Raw genomic sequence first — 19,123 nt, 5'->3', positions numbered from 1 at the left:
TATACCAAAAAAAAAAAAAAATATCCAAAACCAGCAAATGCTCATGCTAAGTCTGTCCTGGCATTAAAGAAGAAGCTACATCATTCAGGTTCCACTGCAGTGTAATCTTAAGGTCGAGTAAAAGGAAAGATTTGGTCTGTGTTTAAATTCTGGAGGCAAAAGAAAGGAGTAAGAGAAAAAAGGAAAAGAGGAAAATGAGTAGCTTTATTTTGACTATTTGCTTCTTTATATCTGCTGAGATGGATTTTGCACATAAGTGAAAGGTGCTAGAGAGCCCTGGTGAAAATGCAGAGGTATCCATGCTACACCTCAAATTGTGCTATCGGGCCCATAGACCTGTCAAATCTCTTGTACTCCGCATGAAGCCTGGACAGTTTCTAGGCCTCTCCCTCATAGATTGGCATAATGACTTGTTTTCTGCATCGAGACCTCGTGTGTCAGAGAAAACTGATCTGATTTGTGATTTAGTAGAATAATGCAAGACACATTTGGTGGGCCAAGTCACGTCTCAGTCCTGGGCAGGTAGTATAGAGAAAATATTGATTGACTTATATATGATATATGAAAAGATACTCTGCTAGGATGGGTTGGGTACCATACGCAGCAGACTGTGTGTGGTAAGACCAGCATCACCATCTTGGAGACTAGTGTGGCCAGAAACCAAGGCCTGGCATGAGCCAGCTTCTTTGCTTTGTTACACCTGTATGTCTCCTTGCCTTCAGAGTAGCTGTGCAAACATCTGAAGGTGCATTTGGCTCGACAACTGTGTAATGCTCTTCTTACTTGTTACTTCCGTGATGCACAGCCACTAACTATATTATTTTTTCTGAAAAATTAGCCTATGTTGAATGCATTTACAGTGACTCTGTGTTTTATGGGTGGTGTCTAAAGACAGTGGTTTGCTGAATTTGTCCTTCATGATCTTCCGTAAGTGAAGGATGTGACATAATACGTGAATTAGATGCAAACTGGGAGTCAGCCAATTTTGAAATTAGCTGGTCTTCACAGAAGAATAAGAACTTCCCAGTATTTGTACATAATATAATAAACATTTTTTGATCATTTTTAAAAACAGTGCAGAAGCTTGTCATGTTGCTTTGGGTGGAGATCAAAAGATGCTATAGCTCTTTCTGATATCAAACCCAGGAGTATAAAGAGGAGGAGTGGATGAAAATAATAATACTTTTATGGACTCAACTGTAAGTAAAATTAAAGATAAGGTATCTTTTCATCAAGTCATTTAACCCGTCTGTTTGTGCTAGGCACTGAACGAAGGAAAGACGTTGCTTTTCCAAGTTATATGTTGCCATCCCTGGCTGCGTCTCACACACACAGAGCAGGACAGGAAATCTTCAGCAGTCAAGTTTTGGTAGCTGAGGTGCTGCATCTTCTGTGAGAAATGGCTGCTGACCAGTGAGGACATCTGTGTGAGCAGCTGCAAAGCTGTTGGCCTCTGTTCCTCTCTTCTCGTACTTAGTAAAGGTCTCAGTGAAGATCACGTGTTTCTGGTAATCTGTAATTGTAGCAGGACCTTCTACATCAGTGTCTGTCAGTGTTTCTGCTATTAACTGCCTCTATTTTCCTGGCATTTGACTTGGCTGTAAAAATTCACTCTTGGCAAATAGCTGACATACCAAATCTGTGCTTATTAGTGATCACATCCAAAATGTATTTAATCGCTTTCCTGCACCATACTCTAAATAGGTGATGCTTTAGTGGAGGAGGTTAGAGGATGTGTACCCAGATGTATTTAATAACGTCAGGCTGGGTTCCTTCTTTATACACCATTCACAGAATCAAATTACACAGGATTCAGGTTACCGAGTTTAAGAAAATCATAATTCTGTACTGCAAATTTTTGCTAGGAAGTGGAGAATAGGTTTTTCCTATTGCTTTGCATGTATCAGCGATGTGTGTGTTTTTCTATTTGTGCAGTCACCAAAATAAATGTAAAATTGGAGATGATGCAGACTTATCTTACTTGATTCTGACTTGTTATAGCAGTAAGAACAGTTTCATTTCTACCATAGGCAGATATGAGGTAGGCCGATCAATAAGAGAACAGGGGTATGCCCTGCCCTTTACTTGCAGTGTGTGGTCCATCTGACATCCTGTGAACCAGGAGAAGAGTTTGGGGCACGGGAGGGGGAAGCAGGTAAGAGATACTTCTTTCTTTTCAGAAGAATCACTCCTACCTCTCTCCCAGACACCTGAGAAATGTTCAGTAAGATAATGCGTCCTTACATCTCATGAAAACTTTTTGTATTTTTTTGTATTTTGTGTTTTTTTCTTAGAGGTAGAAACAAGCAGTTCCAATTTTTATTCTGCTCAGAACTGCTATTTTTAATTGTCTCTCACTTTTCCTTCATTAATCTACCATTGTCTGTGAAGAACATGATTTATCCTTATTGTTGGAGCTTTCTAACTTTTCTGTTTTGCTCTACCCAGTCTAATTTTGTTTGGCTTTTTAAATTTGGAGTAAAATTTTCAGAGGGACTGAGGTGCTTGAGGAGCCTGAATTTAATTTTCAGAAATGATCTAAGAATTAGACTCCCATGGCAAGTCAGAAAAAAAAGAAATTAAACTGCTGACTTTCGTGCTCCTTTTTTCCCTTTTGCAAACGATTTGGCTGCTCCTTCCCCTGCTTTTGTTTAGTGAACTGAACGTTTTGGTTTTTGCTGGGGACTGTTAGCTGTGGAGTTCATTTTTGCGTTTCACTTGATTGCAATTTATTGCTTGTTGCTCTGTCCCCTGGGTTAAACTTACTCATTACTTTGAATCAAAGGCACCATGCAAACAAATAAAATCTAATCTAATATAATATTCTACTCTAATGGATTCCATACAGTCTCTCTTCTTGGCAATCCTATTGTTCCTATCTCTTAAGCTTAAGCAATGAAATCAAGGTGGTCGCTGCCCAGAAGGGTTGCAGTCTCCTTTGCCTTGCTCATACGTGCAATGTCAACAAAGGGTAGAAGTCATCGCTCGCTTCTTTGGGAGAGTCATTTGTAATGTGCAACTGGTTACTTTTCAAATCCAGAAGTCAATAACCCATGATAGATTATTATTTGAAGTAATAAGCTTACTGTGGCTAGACCCTGCACCACTAATACAAAGATATGCCACAGCAAATGTTTGACATGATCCTATCCAGCATCTCTCTGTCGTGTAGCTAATACTTACAAATTGTGTTTATCTCTTATATGTGTAACTGTGCCTCTCATCTCCTACATCTTCATTGCCTTCACTGTTGTTGCTCTGTTAGACTCTTCTTTCATTCAAGTAAGGAGCAAATAGTGAAATTTTGCTGTGTTTAAATTTTCTAATCCTTTTTTCTTTTTATTTCCTTGTTTTAACTGGGTTTGTTTCTTCTCTTCTGAAAAATACTCATTGCACATAATAACCAGTGTTATTTTCCTGGGGAAAAACCAGAATATTTTATTTTTATGTGACTTAAATGTCTTATATTAAGGAGTTTTTTCTTGAGTTTTTTAATTCTCTTCCTGCAAATCAGTCAATTTGTGTTTCTTACACACGTTACGTATCTCCCTCGGAGTGCTGAGAAATTAATGTACAGCAGTCTCAGTATAATGCAGCTACCCTTTTTGTGCCCTCCTCCCCCTCTTTCCATAGCATTCAGGCATTTGACCTTCATCGAGGGAGGACATTTATCACCAGCACCATCTAGCCATCTGTTAATATACTTGTCCTCCCTGGTGCACGTTCTTGTAAACGGAAGCATTATGGATCACTTTAGGCTTATAACCCAAGTAAACAGTTATGAAGGGTGTTGATGATAACTCAAGGACTCACCCACAAGAGTGTTGCGGTTTGTAATATGGTTAAAACAGGAATCACAAATCACTCTTAATAATATTTTATGTTTAGTATCTCAAAAATGTTTCTTTCTTCAGGCTTCCGCCGTGATGCAAACATCCATGCCTTGTTCCCACGCACAAGGCAGACCTGCTGTAGTGTGATGCTTGCATTTATGTAGGTCTCCAGAGTCTTAACACACTAATGACCATAGGCAGAGAACTGAGATATTTGTTAGTGGGGTTTATAGCTGTGAAATGTTGGAAAGGTAAGTGTGTCGGCTCCAAGGCAGAGCCTCCTTTGTATGTGCAAGAGCTGTTCCGCAGCGATGTCATGTGCATTGCAAGAGTTTGACGTGTGTGCCTGAATCTTCCAGCCTGCCTTAGTACATCAATTTGTTAATGGCAGATTTGCCTTGCAAGGAACAAAGTTTAAGACTCTATTCAGCAGCATGATTTTCACTTCAAAGCCTTTTCCTGATTCATTCTTTCCAATCCTCAGCACTGATGGCTACTGCTTCACCATAATAGAAGAAGATGAGTCTGGTGGACATTTAGTCACCAAGGGATGTCTTGGATTAGAGGGCTCAGACTTCCAGTGTCGGGTAAGAACGCGTTTGCTGCCAAAGTGTCTTGGCTTTTGATAGCTTTCAACTGAAGTGCAGTCAACAATTACTGTGTCCGAGTTTTCACTTTTGTTCATTTGGCAGATAGTTGCTCTGCACTGATTGCTGAGGGGAGTGCGTTCGTATCCCCAGATGGTGATGTTATAGCTGCTCCTAACAATAACTTTTTAGTTTTGGCACTGTTGTTACTAGTAACACTTCCGCTCAGAGGAAGTTTGAATTTAGAGACATGCGGTCTAATTCCTGAAGTCTCCATGGTAGCTAAATTTAGTTAGGATATTATTTGATGGACCGCAGCAACCTTTATGTCTTACATGCAGTTGCACTTTGGTTTTGGATTTCTGGTGCCAGAAATTCCCTTCAAGTGCAGTGATCACGTGATGGAGAGCAAATCTCACTGCAGGAAGGGAAGCGGTATGGGCAGTGGAGCAAGGTGGCTCTGAAGTGTTTGCCTTTCCTAACGTTAACCTTAAGTGATTTTACATGAGTACAGGAACAGTCTAACCATCAAGGTCCATGGACAGCATTTTACCCAGCTTCCCGTGAGAGCAGAAGCAGCAGCTAAATGAGTCCATGCAGCAATTCTTGTGTTATTCTGGCTAAACTTTTTTGAATACCCATGTTAACTGATTTTTGTAATGTAAGTCTAACTGATGGTCATGTGTGACTTTCACAGTTCTGTCTTGCACCATTAGAGTCAATCAGTCCCTTCTGCAACACTAGGGCACCAACAGCAATACTGTAGGGGTGCATTAATCTCTTAATTATCTAGATGAAATGTTGCTGGATACAGTCGATGGCAGAAGTCCTTACTCCGCACATCCTGGAAACCTGTAACAGACTGCAGTCTAGCTAACAAGCACATCTTACTCTCCAATGCCAGAATGACAGTGTATATTTACAACACAGATAATTACTTTGCTTTCTGTCAAACTGTTGGTTTCAGGACACTCCTATTCCACACCAAAGAAGATCTATTGAATGTTGCACAGGCCAAGATTACTGTAACAAACACCTTCACCCTACGCTGCCACCACTGAAGAATCGAGGTAAGGGGAAGTAAATCCAGTTCCAGACTGATCTTTTCCTGCTGTTGCTCTCTGTGCCTTAGGAAGAAACAAAACCAAAGCATGCCCCCTCCAACTGCACATGATTAGAGAGAGAAACTAGATTTTAAACAGTATCGCTGAATTCCTGTAGGTCATGTGGGGAGTGGTGCCTTGACCCATGGATGCTGATACTTGCTATTATTCCTACTGCATACGTGCAGTGGGCACCAGATGCATTACTGTTGTGCAATATTGTCCTAGCACAGACCTGCTGGCTATCGGTAATCATCCCAAAGACTTAGGTTAGTTGTGGCAGAGGATGCCTCTTGCTGTGTATGTTTTCAGCCTGATAATAAAAATGAATCCTCTTTCTACGTGCATTACTGTTTATAACTCCATACACGTCTTGGACCAGGTCCCCAGTGGTTAATCAGTCAGTTCAAGTTGACTGAAGTCCGTTAAGCTTTCCTTATTTAATAGACCTGATAATCCAGCACTAGGACAAGAAGTAGTCACTAAAGCAGATTTTCTCCTTGAAAAATGTAGCTGAAAATAGATGTAGAGTAAGAACTCATGCACTGATTTATTTTTTTTATTTGTTATTTGAGAACAAATGGACATGTATTAACTTAGTAGATTCTGGGGCAAGTTTTTAGCTTTTTTATTCGTTTGTTTGAACATCACTTTCTGAAAGTTGGTAAGACTATTTTGGCTGGATGTTGCAGAACAGATTTTATAGAAACGTCTTCCTAAGTAAGTGTAAATTCATCCATGATAAACTCTTGGCATCAGCAGCAATGGCCAAGATCTGTGGTGGTCACCATGGAGTTTAGTCTGTGAAAGTCAGTTCAAGGTTGCAGAAGATATTTGTAATCGAGGAGTTCCGAGTTGAAAATCCACATCAGTGTGCAGATGCACTCTTAATTACGCAAACAGTAGACACTGACACAAATGCATGCTCAGAGGAAGCCTTCACTCATGTAAGCTGTTCCCTTCACGCCGATGAAATTCTACACAGATGGGTTGCAGAATCAGGCCTATGGAGAGTAGTATGTAAATATTTCACTATTTACTAGCAAGCCATTAAGTCAGTGAAACCTCATAAAATTCTGACTACCAACATAAGAGTTATGTCTACTTTGTTGGTTTTTTTTTTTTTTTCATTTTAAAATGTTATTTGGACAGAGAGAGAAGCTCCAAAAGGAAGTCAATATTTGTTCACACTTACTTAGTGTATCAATAAATATCATTTCAGTTTGGAAAACACTGCCATGGTTTCTTCTTGCCGCTGACTGAGTTTATTCTATGTTAAAACTACTTAAAAATACTGAACCAATGCCTAGCACTAGACATCTGCCTTATTAAGTTTTTAGTTATTTGGCAATGCTGTCTGCTGCTTATGCAGAAAGCAATAAAACAAGCTTTTGGTAGTGGCAGAAGTTGTTTGGATCAATGTTGGTTTTGCTCTGTGTGTATATGGGGTAAATAAAGCATCACTTTGGCACCGTGGTGACAGACCCATTAAGTAGCAGAGAGAATATTTGTTGAAAGAAAAATTTCGTTGAGTTGGAGCAGGATTCTAGCTGCTCTGTGTTGCAAAGTTGTCTATTTTAGTATGACAAACAAAAAGTGGTGTATTCACTCAGTGTATTTTGAATACTTTTGTTTGAGATAAGCTCTCGCACTACCGGTATCCTGATAGTATGTTGTGGAAATACATTTCAGGAGCTGTTTTATTAAAGGTGGCTGGACAGGGCTGAAGTCAGTGCCTTTATTAAAGCCTTAAGTAAATATGTCATTCTTGGTGCCAGGCTTGTTTTAATTTGTTGTTGCTGTACACTAGTATGAAAGCTCAGAGAAAAGCCGTAGTTTGAAATCTAGATCCTCACTGCAACCAGGTACAAGTACTGTGTACAAATACATGCTACTGCCGGGGCCCAGTACTGTGGCTGTGATAATTACTTCCATTGGAAACATTTAGATTAGGCTGTGATTGAATGAGTACTGTTAGAACTGTATATCAAATGTAACATAAACTGCAAGTACAAAGAAAGAGAAGATGAACTTAAAAGCAAGCTTCTAGGAACAACCTTCTGATCTCCAGGATTCCATGAAAAATATGTTTGTTCCTCAGCGATTAAAAGGCAAACAGAAATTTGGCTTCTGATGAACGCGCGCCTGAGGTCATATCCCATGGGAAACAGAGTCTAGGGAGAGCGCTCAGCTGCAGGTCAGAGGTTGTTGAACTGCAAATTAACCTATGCACCAAGGTATCATCTACAAAGGCAAGTAACTTGTGTTCTCAAAGTGCTCTCCCAGACCTGGCATGTGCTGCACAGTGAGTTTTACCCCCCCACCATGAAAAGCAAGGAGGACCACATACATGAAAGTGGGAGCTAGAAGAATTAACACTGGTCAAAGCAAGGCTTGTCAAGCAAGGTAGAAGAAACAGCAGCAAAGCCTAAGTTTCGAGCTCATCACGGTACAGAATTAGCAGAATAAAATACCCCAGAGAAACCGTGAAGTCCTCGTCCCAGCTGTACGTCTGTCTTATTAAGGAAATGAGAGTCATAATTGGGTCTGATACAACACCTCTCCTTTAAACAATAAAAGATATTCCTGGAAATCCCAGCGAAAACACAGGCTGAGACCAGTCGAAAGGAGAAATAAGTCTTTACTGATTTAGAGCCTATATAAGCAGAAGTGGTGGTGCCACCGTGTCTGGCTCCCTGCCTGTAGAGCCAGTGATGAATGGGCAAGGGAATGATTGGAGGAATGATGGGGTTTGATGTGTGCACACAGTCTCCACGCCTCAGATTTCACTGCAGTTTTTACTCGGATAACCATAACATTGTGAACTGGAGGGACCTGGGGAGGGAGGAGAACCTCCTCTCGCTTTGATATGCTGACTTCTCCCTTGAACCTGCTGGGTGGCATTTTCAGTGCACTCCTCAGCACAGTCCTGCGGGTGGCAGTGAGGGGAGTAAGTGGTGGAGGAGGGGAAATCACGGGAAAATAACTGAGAGGCCGCTTGGTATCACCAAAGACCATCCTTTTGTCCATCTCTCCCTTACTGTGCTGCTCACCACCGACACCAGCGCACACCACTCTTCTTGTACAACATAAAACTGTTAGCGTGCCAGTTGCTGGGCTTCGCTATTATCAGCCAGCCAAGGTATGTGAAGAAGCTTCCCAAACCTACTGTGTGTTTGTTCTGCGCTCCCTGCACCGTGCTCCTGGTAATCGCTCACTGCTGCCTCTGCGGAAGCTACTGCTTATTCCCCTGACCCTGCTGCTTGGCACGTTGCAGTTGCCAAGTAACATAACACTAAAAAGCACAGTGCTGGACTTCTTAAAGGACAGAGTATCTCCATCACATAAACTGGCACCAGCTGGTACCCGCCACAGTCTCCACCACGGAGCCCATGAGCCAGTGATTAAGGAGACTTACAGCCGAGCTGCCCCATCCCTCCACCTGGCCAAGGAGGTGCCAGAAATGGTGCAGGGAAAGGGAGGTTTGTCCTGCTGCTCTGTGGGGAACAGCTTGGGCTGTAGGAAGGGAGAAGAGCTGGTCTGCGGCAGCACCAGCCTGGCTCAGTTCAGCAGAACAAACAGACGTTGCTGGTATAAGAATGGGGGCATGCTTTTAATCTTGTGTTGTCCACGCACCAGTGGGTTTATGAAGTCCTCAAGTGAGCAAGCAAATGAAATTCTGCCAAAAAGCTTTGAAAATGCAGGAACTATTTGAAAGGTGAGACAATAGCTCGCTTATCGTCGGTATTGCCTCTCATCATACGTAGCCAAATAAATATAAAGACACATGGAAGTTATTCTCCTCTCTTGAGAGCCAGTCGGATGCCCGTGCTGTGCGTAGTGAGCCACTACTAAAGCTATGTTAGCTGACTTTATCAGCATAGGGGGCATCAACTACTGCAGGAGCATAAGCCTCGCTGCTGCCACAGTCTGCATCAGCCGCTCCCAGCACAGAGATCAAGACGTGTTCCTTTGTGTCTTGCATGCTTTCCTTGCATTGCTTCACGTGATTGCATTCGAGTACCAAAAAATTTTGCAGTGCTGGAGTCTGAATTTTGTTTAAGAGCTACACAGCACTTCCAAAATGTCTTCTGGACTGTGGGAAAATCAAACTGCGTTTATTTACTTTTCTGAATGGGAGAAGCTCGTTAGAAACATTGAGCATAGGGTTTGGATCATTTAAACCCTAAAAATGATCAGTTTGAATTTGATTCAAGATTTTAGCGTCTTTATCATCCCTCTCCTAGATCTACATACTCGGACACACACAGGCAGCATGAACAGTATGGGTGCTTTACAAGTTCTGGCAGTGCAACACTTGGTGTCTGTGTAAATGCGCAGACTTCCACGGCTTTAATATCTAACATACACAAGTATGAGCAATGTCTGAATTGCTCCCTCTGCGTCTGACATCAGCCTTCATTACTGCTAAGCACAAAAGCCCAGCTTCCATTGTGGCTTATTCTGTGAAGTGGGAAAACCCAAGTATAAAATCCCACTATATTGTCTGCATGCTCTGTTTATCTTCTCCTCAGCTGGTGGCCTGTGACATCTTAAACTGTTACAAACCACACATTTTGGAGGGAGATGACTGGCACAGGCTGCTTGCAAAGCACGAAATAGAGCCCTTAGCCCTGCCGAGCAGCCATCGCCTTTGCGAGAGAGGTCTGGATTCCCCAGTGGGCTCTGGGTTTCGGCTTGCAGCCCACTTGGAGTGACAGGCCGGGTAGAAATCTGCTGCGGCAGGGAGAATGATGGGCTCCAGTGTTTTCCTGATAGACATCGTGTCAGTGTCCCCTTTCAAAGGCATCGGCCGTGTCTTGAATGTTTACATTGTTAATGCTCCCGGAGCAGGTAATGGCAGGCTAAAACATGACCAGTGTGATCAAAAGGTGTGTTAGTAGGTAATCTCTGTTTGTAGTGGAAAGGGGAAGGAAAGAAATAGTTTGGGGGCAAAAACAGAAGGAGAAACTGGATCTTTAAAATAAAAGAGCCTGACAGTAAACCAAGAGTCCCTTAGGAATCTCCTTGTCTCATTACCCTTGTAAATCTGAAATGTAATAGTGCCGTTCCAGGATAAGTCGATACGGATAGATTTCTTGCGTTTTACGATGTGTTCGGCATTAGTGTGAAAGATGCAAGACAGCAAGGCTGGGAGAGCTTCAGAAAACATAGTCTCGTTTGTGGTATAGCAGATAGCAAGTTTGGGAGGGTGGTGTGTGTTCTGCATGCTGAAATACCATAATTTTGAGACTTTGGAGGTGGGGAGGCTAAAGAATAGCGCTAAGGTTCCTTTGTTTTTCAGCAGAGGAGCATGCATGAAGGTCAGACTCACTTGCCTGAGTTGAGAATGCAAATTTGGAGATTAATGGTATACTTTATGAGCCTCCCATGCAAAGATTGACTGAAACTTTTTAATAGTTTTTACGTAATGGCATTTTCTACAAGTTATTTGACGCATTTCATTTTCAAAATGCTTTACAGAATAGCTGCTGGAAGGATAGTTTTGCCCACGAGGGTGGGAAGGACTTGCTGGCGCACAGGGCTGCCATAGAACAAATGGAAGAGAAGATTCCTGCTCAGGTGTCCAAAACAGGATCCGAGTGACAGATTATTCTGGAGCGATGGAAATATATTTTCAAGGCCTCTCATGGCCTGCCTTCTTGGGGGTTGGGTGCTCCACTGTGTCTTCCCTCCTAGGATAAATGCAGTAATTCTTTTTTATATATATATTAACTGCTCAATAGGATACTACTTAATAAGAGTGATTTAAGATAAAGGCAGTAATTTTTGTACATCCTGGCTGATCACTTAGGTTAAGGCACAGAGCTACAGGTCTTAATTGATTTTTCATTCAGAGCCAAACAGGGAATTGCAATATTTTGTCTGAGTGAGGGCTGAAAAATCAAATAGGCTTTTCGAGGTTCTGCCCTGGTCAGTGAGGGTCAAAGAGGAAGTGCACAGATTGTCGGGGGAATCCGGGGGTATCTTGCACAGCACTTCAGTAGAAAAGAAAGAAAACAATCTTGTTCTTGCTGCACTTTTTAAGGTGTGTGTGCCTTTTGATACTGACTTTGTACCGCCTCCCTTCTCAAATTTTCCACCTTCCTTGTTTTTAACCCCAGACTTTGCTGAAGGAAACATTCACCATAAAGCCCTGCTGATCTCGGTGACTGTTTGCAGTATACTTCTGGTGCTTATCATCATATTCTGCTACTTCAGGTAAATAAGGAATCATTTACCAGATTGTTAATGTTCCTCCCAACATTTATCTTTTTATGGACTTAGGAATTTGAAAAAATTGAAGTGGACCTTAAGGAAAAGAAATGAGAAACTATAATCTTATGATGAGGAAAAACGTGTATTTTATTCATGCTAGTCACAGGTAAACTTGTGTGATGTATTTCATATAGCATCTTTCGCCCAACATCCTAAAAAGCCATTCAGGTAGAAGCACAGATTATTCTTTACTGAGTCTAAAAAAGCCACAGGACAAATTTTATGTAGGGTAAATAAACCTAAGGCTTCTAAATGTGGTTATGTGGTAAAGAACTGATCATAAAAAAGAGAGGGATACAGGGATGTAAGTAAATATGTCGAGAATGTTATCATAATCTACATATGTTATGTTTAAATAAATTGTCACGTTTTTTAAGTAGTCCCAGATCCCATGACCTGACCTCTTCTGGCTTCTAAAAGATCTACTGCAGTCAGTAAAACAAAACTGGGTATTTACTTGGTCTGTGTTTTAAATATACTTAAGTTTCTGAAAGAAAAACATTCGGTTGCTTTCCAAACTTACACCAGAGCGCTCAGTCTTTGAGTTTTGATGCTGAAAACAGTTGCTAAAAATAAAATAGAACATTTTGGGCAGCGAGTCCAGCATATTCCTCAGGGAAGCAGAGGAAGCTGTGAGTCTATAAATGGAGCAAATGCAAAGGACAATGTGCATTATTCATTGCACATGTGTTCATTGTATTCAAAGCTAATTTCACTTTCATGTAAAACGGCAGGTACAAACGCCAAGAGACGAGGCCCCGCTACAGCATCGGGCTGGAGCAGGATGAGACCTACATTCCTCCTGGAGAGTCCCTGAAGGATTTGATTGAGCAGTCCCAGAGCTCAGGGAGCGGCTCCGGGCTCCCTCTCCTGGTAAGGAAGCAATATTATTTTAGTGCAAGTTTAAAAGGCAAAAAGGAAGAGAGGGAGAAGACAAAATGAGGCACAAGAAATTATATTTATGTGTCCTCAGTTGTTGTTCTAGGGTTTTTTCTCTCCCAGAAATGACAGGGATTTAAGCTGGAGAACAGCTGCTTTAGAAGCAGGAGACCTTTTTTCATGTAGACTAAGCCAAAAAGGCTTAGATTTAGTTTTTTTTTTTTACCTCAGCTCATTTCTTATTTTAGATACCATAGGGTAAGTACAAGCTAACAGAGCTCACAGAAATTCATCAGGATTTACCCCAATGACAGGACAGCATCTGGTCCGCTTATCTCATTTTCTTGCTTTTTATGTGTGACACACAATAGCATTTTAAACACTGACATATCATTGTTATGTAAAGGGAATGGCAATTCATCAAACCTGGAACCTTTTTATGAGTAGACTTCACTTTGCATTCAGAAGTCAAGAGCAAATTAGTTTTCCTTTTAGTGTGGCAATCTCAAAGGTTAAAGGCACACGGGTGGAGTTTGTGATTGTTTCTGAACTGACTCCAGGGTGACTGCATCCCCTGAGCTCACCTGCTGAAAAGCCAGAAGGTTCACCTTCTGATGCAAAACGGTTCTGTTCACCGGGGTTTTTGTTTCTGGGGGTCATCATTGCTTTTTAGCACTGAAAAAAAGGGTTACTTATTTAAACTACTGCCTCTGAGAAAATGCATTAGATTTCGTTTTCCAGAGATGATATGTCCCTCCTGTCTCCCAAACCTATGAGTTTGTAGTGATCCTATTACTGTAGATGTTGTCCAGTTTCCAAGTACTACGTACTATCTGTGTTTTGCCCACACATCCTTTTTCTACACCCTGAAGATGAAATAAAATGGGAAGTTGTATAATTCCTTAAAATGAAGGAACAGGCCGAGTGGTTGGCAAAAATCCGACTAACTCTATTTTTTCTGGCAGGATTAAGTGCTTAGAGTCCCATTTAAATAAAGTACTGACTTTTTTAAAAATCCAATTTTCTGACAATTAACATAGCTATTGAGAAAAAAAAGCCAAGCTGCCAAGTGGGTGCTGTGACTGGTGCTCAGCATGGAAAACCTGCAGTCATTTTTGTATGTTGAGAGAAACTCCATCATTTAGGTCTAGGCTTTGAGAAAGCTATGTCATATCCCATACCGGTGTCCCCCTAACAGCCATGGAAAGGGAGGGATCATGCTTACAATTTAGGACCATTCCTAATGGGTGCTTCCAGTTGATTTAATTGTGAGGGGTTCTTCCTCTTTTTCCTTTGGTGTTTTTTTGAGTAATGCCTGCACATCAAGGTCTTGGTCTGCACTTGGTGCTCCTACCTTTTACACTGACAGAATTAATATAATAATTTGGAGCAAACACGAGGAACTTGGTTGTTCTTCTGTGAGAGAATGTGTTTCCAGGAGCCCACATGTGCAGTAGGTGCCCTGGGGCATCTAGTAGCAGTGCATGGCTTGATACTTCAACCCTAGGATGCCCTTGAGACAAAAAAGCTGTAGCGCTTCTGGCTGTCACTGCTTGTGCTTTATGCCTTCCTGTGTCCCAGTGAGCTCGTTGGAGATGGGATCTATGGTCTTACCGGTCCCCAGGTCTACTCTTGCGGTGGACAGAAAAACTAACTTCTGCTAATTAACTGCTGTAATGGCCGAGGTGGCATCCTGACTGGGTCATTGCTCAGTAGCTCTCAGAGCTGTGCCAGTGCTCCATGAAGCAGAAACCATCCTGTCTTCTGCCAGTCCTTCCCTTTCGAGCCTGGAGACTTTGCAGCCACTGGACCGACCCAGTGTTCCTCCTGAAGGCACTCTTTTCCCCTCTCTCCTTGCCTACGAAAAGGCATACAGTCTTTCCCCAGACTTTCCCTGGAAGTAGTGATTTTCTGTGGAAGAGAAGAAAAATGAGCACTATAATGAATCTTGCACTTGTTAATAGATGTTTGCTGTATTTCCCAGACAGCTACAACTGCTACAGGCTCCCTAGAAATGCACAGATTAATGCCTCTGGGCCCATGCCTGAAACAAGTATATAGAAAGTGCCTGGCAATGGTGCTCTAGACTTTTTGTGGTAGAGTTTGTTTTTAACGGTATTATTTCTTATGCAAAGACTAAAACATCCAAAGTTATTGTTTCAGGAAAGTAAGCTGCACAATAACAAAATGTCACTTTATGCTAAACAGTAATGTTTTCCTTCTGTGCAGAACATTTATTCTAATGGGTACAAATATTATACCAAAAACAAGCATTAACCAAGATTTTATTGGTACTTTGACATTCAGCAAGCATTCTTTCTCCTGACCTGTTCGTACCTCTGACAGAAAAGTTTCCTGCAGGTCAAATGCTGCCAGTCAAATTGAAAAACCAAGAAAAAATTACAGTAAGTTGTAAATAAAGGCTTTGAGCCAACAAACTGGGTCGCACAATCAAATCTGTGCAAGCAAGAACCACCCCATTGGCCTTGACAGAGCAAGGTGTGTAGGAGAAGCTGTTGCCTACATGCAACACTGGGGGAGGAGATTAGATGGTGGGGACATTTATTTCAGTGGTCTGTATGAAGAGTTTGCTGAATTACAGTTTGGTCTCTACTTTTTAATGTATTTTTTTCCTAATTCTTCTTCCAGTGAGTTTTGCTTTTAAGGGACTTCATCCCAGCCACAGGTATTAAGTTCTCGGTTCAAAATATTGCAGTTAAAAAAGGTTGGTTTGTCTGAGTTTTCATCTGCAGTAGCTGAACACATTTAGCTAAACATCAGAAAAATAGAATGCAGAAAGAAGAAATAGTTTGTAATTGGATTGATTCCAGTCAGGGAGAGGAAACAAAGAGCCGTGTAACCTTACCTGGCTGCTCACAGAGCTCATGCAGCAAAATATACAGATTTGAAAAGAAATAAAAATAACCAGCCCCACTCAGTGTAAATAATTCACGCGAACACATCATCCAGCATGCTTATGAAATCAGTTCATCCAACAATTTTGATTAACCAATTTGTTTCAGAAATTGTAATCAGTTTATGATTCGAGAAAGGGCTAAATTCCTTAAAATAAAATAAATTGTTCATAGGAAATCGTTTGACCAGTTCTGGCAAGAGGAAACCAGGTTAAGGCCCTTCACATAGTATTCTGCCACCTGAAAACCCATAACAGAAATGTGTTTTTCATTTTCTTAATGTAATTTAATAAGGAACTTCTCATCATTAAGTATTATAATTCCATGTACTTTATGATGCCATTACATATATTTACACAAATTAAGTTATTTGATATAACTGCATTATTGTTCAGGATGCATTTTTAAAATGGGCAAAATAGAAAGCAACAATGCTAAAATGACATTACGAAATGTTACAGCAAAATTCCAATGTAACATAACTATTGTTCAATCACTATATGAGAGTATAAAAGAGTATAAATCAATTTAAAAAATTAAGGCTAATCTCTGTTCTTGGCTTTAACTGATGTTAATCAAAAATAATAGCACCGAAGCCACCATCTTGGAATGGGAATGTAATAATACGTTGCAGGGCTGAAAAAAATGGAGTTCTGTTTAAATGACAGAAGAAAGCTGGGACTTTTGAAATAGCTTTGCATTAATGCCACTGTATGTTTTTCTTTTTTTAATTTTTCTAATAGGAAACCCAGTGATTTGTTTACAGAATAAATTATACTAGACCTTACCAAATAGGTTTTGAGTTTCTCTTTGGATATATACATTCATGCTGCAGTGGGGTTGTGGCAGTCCTGCTCTGCAATACCGAACTGGTAGTTTCCACTGGACCTGCTGGGTATAACAAAGGAATCAAAGGATTTTAAAACCAAGTTTTGATCATTTCGGTCAGTCAAGATGAGGTGAGGCTGAGTCAACCATGAATGCCAGTGGGTTGTGTTGCAGCATCTACTTGAGATTTTATTTGTGACCTTTCAGAAATGTGTGATCCACGGACATGCCTCAAGTCTATAAGAATGTATTCGTCTCCATTTGTCCGAGGTTGTTTTGTAGTCATAAAAGCTTGTTAAATGTAGAATCAGTCCATCTGCTATGTGGGGTCTTGCCATCCTTATGAAGGGTATCTCTGCAATGCTGCCGAGTACATTGAACTTATGCTGCAGCTGCACAAATGGTGTGGCTTTAGCATCAGTTCACAGTACAGCCACTGATAAAGCTGTTATGGACACTAGAAAGGGCAGATTTAAAGCTGTGCTTCCATATCTTTGGAAAAAAAAAAAAATCTTACTTTTTTTTACTATGTAATGATGATTATTAAAATTAGTGTAGGCATGTGGGTTCTAACTGTGTAAGTAGTGGTTGAGGTTCCTAACACCAAATTTATATTTTGAAATACATATATTTGAAATTATTAGGCATGGGATTTTCAAGGAAGGTGATAGGAAGCTGCTTTCAGTAATTTTGCTAGTTTTGGAGTGCTGATACGCTTTCGGCTCTTGTGAGCCCTAATCTTGAGTCTCAGTGGTGTTGAGTATGTAACAAATATCCCCATTTTAATTAAAAATGTGTTACCTACCCCTTTGGAATTTGGGTTGGGGTGGCCAGGAGTGTTTTCTGTCAAAGCTTTTCGAAAAATAACAAAAAAATTCCACAAAGTGGCGACCTCCGACAGGAAAATAAAAATTTCAAGGTTAGTAGTCAAATATTTCACAGAATCACAGGTTGGAAGGGACCTCAGGGATTGTCTGTCTCCTTCACACAGACCAATTTACTTTCTTGAGAGGCCATGGTGCGTTTTGGGAATGTATGGAAAGGTTTCTTCACAGTGACAGGAATGGCCTCACCAGCACTGCATCCTGGTGGAAGCGGGGAGCATCTGTGTTGCGGAGCTTTGCCGAAGTCCGCGTCTGTCCCCTTTCCACTGGCCTTGCTGTGCGGGAAGGAGACCCAGAAGGAGGGAGGCGAATGCAGAAGGTTTCTGCAGAGCAAGTTGTAACCGCCCGTCTTGGCATTTCACAGGTTCAAAGGACCATCGCAAAGCAGATTCAGATGGTAAAGCAGATTGGAAAAGGTCGCTATGGAGAAGTCTGGATGGGAAAGTGGCGTGGCGAAAAGGTAGCCGTGAAAGTGTTTTTTACCACAGAAGAGGCCAGCTGGTTCAGAGAAACAGAAATCTACCAGACTGTCCTGATGAGGCATGAAAATATTCTTGGTGAGTGAAGTTAAAGAGAATTATCTGATAGTGTACAGGTTTTTTGAGTTTAATAATTGCCTATTCGCTGTTGTCTGATGCCCTTTCCTATGTGCTTTGTTACCTGCTGTGCTCTGCAATTAGCCACCCAGCACTTTTCAAAAGAAAGATGTTTCAAGGATTACTGAAACATAAATAAATGTTTAAAAATAACAGGGTTTGGGGGCTGTTATTCCAAACACCGCACATCAATTTCTGCCACCTGTATTTCCATATCTGGGCTTTCTGAAAATACGTTGAAGGCTAGAGGTGAGGCATAGTTGCATGGAAGTAAGATAAAAGAAATGAAATATGTTATTAAAATAAAAGCATTGAAGTGGCTGATGGTCCAGAGTTCTGAGCAGTCAAAAAATCCCTGAGAAATATTAATTTGAAAATCTTATTTTTTCAGGATTCATTGCTGCAGACATTAAAGGTACAGGATCTTGGACCCAGCTGTATCTCATCACCGACTACCATGAGAATGGCTCACTTTATGATTATCTAAAATCTACTACCTTGGACACAAAAGCCATGCTAAAACTGGCTTACTCCTCCGTCAGTGGCTTGTGCCACCTCCACACTGAGATCTTCAGTACTCAGGGCAAACCCGCTATTGCCCACCGTGACCTAAAAAGTAAGAATATCCTGGTGAAAAAGAACGGCACCTGCTGTATAGCAGATTTGGGCTTGGCTGTTAAATTTATCAGGTGAGTAAAAGAGAGGAGGGTGAGGGAAAGTTGGTAAATCGGACGCAAACGCTGGTTTGGTTGTTGACTGAGCAACGTGTGAGCACCTGCAGTGTGTGTGCATACCTTTCATGCTATGCTCATCTGTACGTAGGTGGGACTACCTGTGTAGATGAGGATGTCACATAAACACATAATGCAGATGCATAAATAGTCCCTTTTTCATTACTGAGCACAGTAGTTGCGCTTGGGTAAAGGTGCAGTATTCATCGCTTCGCCCTCAGCGGCAACCTGAGTATTGCTACCATATGCTAAAAGGACATAGCACTGACAGGTTGAAGTCATGTCAGTAAACTTGTCACTGAAGCTTTCAGCTTGTCTGATCCCAAGGTGATTCACTCACAACTTACACAGAATAATACTAATCATTTGCACAAGTTACTAACTGGAATTTATAGAAAAGCACCCCATTCGGGCTGCCTTTTGTTTTATTTCCTACAAATCAAATTGCCGAAGTACAGATTTGATTTTTGAAATGGCTTTTAAATTTG

General features: G+C 41.2%; 1 protein-coding gene across 11 annotated transcripts in view; it reads left to right on the top strand.

Moving 5' to 3' along the window:
- Positions 1-19,123, top strand: part of BMPR1B (bone morphogenetic protein receptor type 1B) — a 254,881-nt gene that overhangs the window by 227,024 nt on the left and 8,734 nt on the right. For all 11 annotated transcript variants that reach the window (XM_075090807.1, XM_075090803.1, XM_075090804.1 and 8 more), the window contains 6 exons: positions 4,318-4,420; positions 5,388-5,490; positions 11,649-11,745; positions 12,537-12,675; positions 17,673-17,865; positions 18,296-18,593. In XM_075090807.1, the coding sequence (XP_074946908.1) occupies positions 4,318-4,420; positions 5,388-5,490; positions 11,649-11,745; positions 12,537-12,675; positions 17,673-17,865; positions 18,296-18,593 (933 nt within the window). The remainder of the gene's footprint in view (positions 1-4,317; positions 4,421-5,387; positions 5,491-11,648; positions 11,746-12,536; positions 12,676-17,672; positions 17,866-18,295; positions 18,594-19,123) is intronic.

The sequence above is a fragment of the Phalacrocorax aristotelis genome, chromosome 4 (assembly GCF_949628215.1).
Source record: "Phalacrocorax aristotelis chromosome 4, bGulAri2.1, whole genome shotgun sequence".
Taxonomy (NCBI): Eukaryota; Metazoa; Chordata; class Aves; order Suliformes; family Phalacrocoracidae; genus Phalacrocorax; species Phalacrocorax aristotelis.
This window is presented reverse-complemented; position numbering and strand designations above follow the sequence as displayed.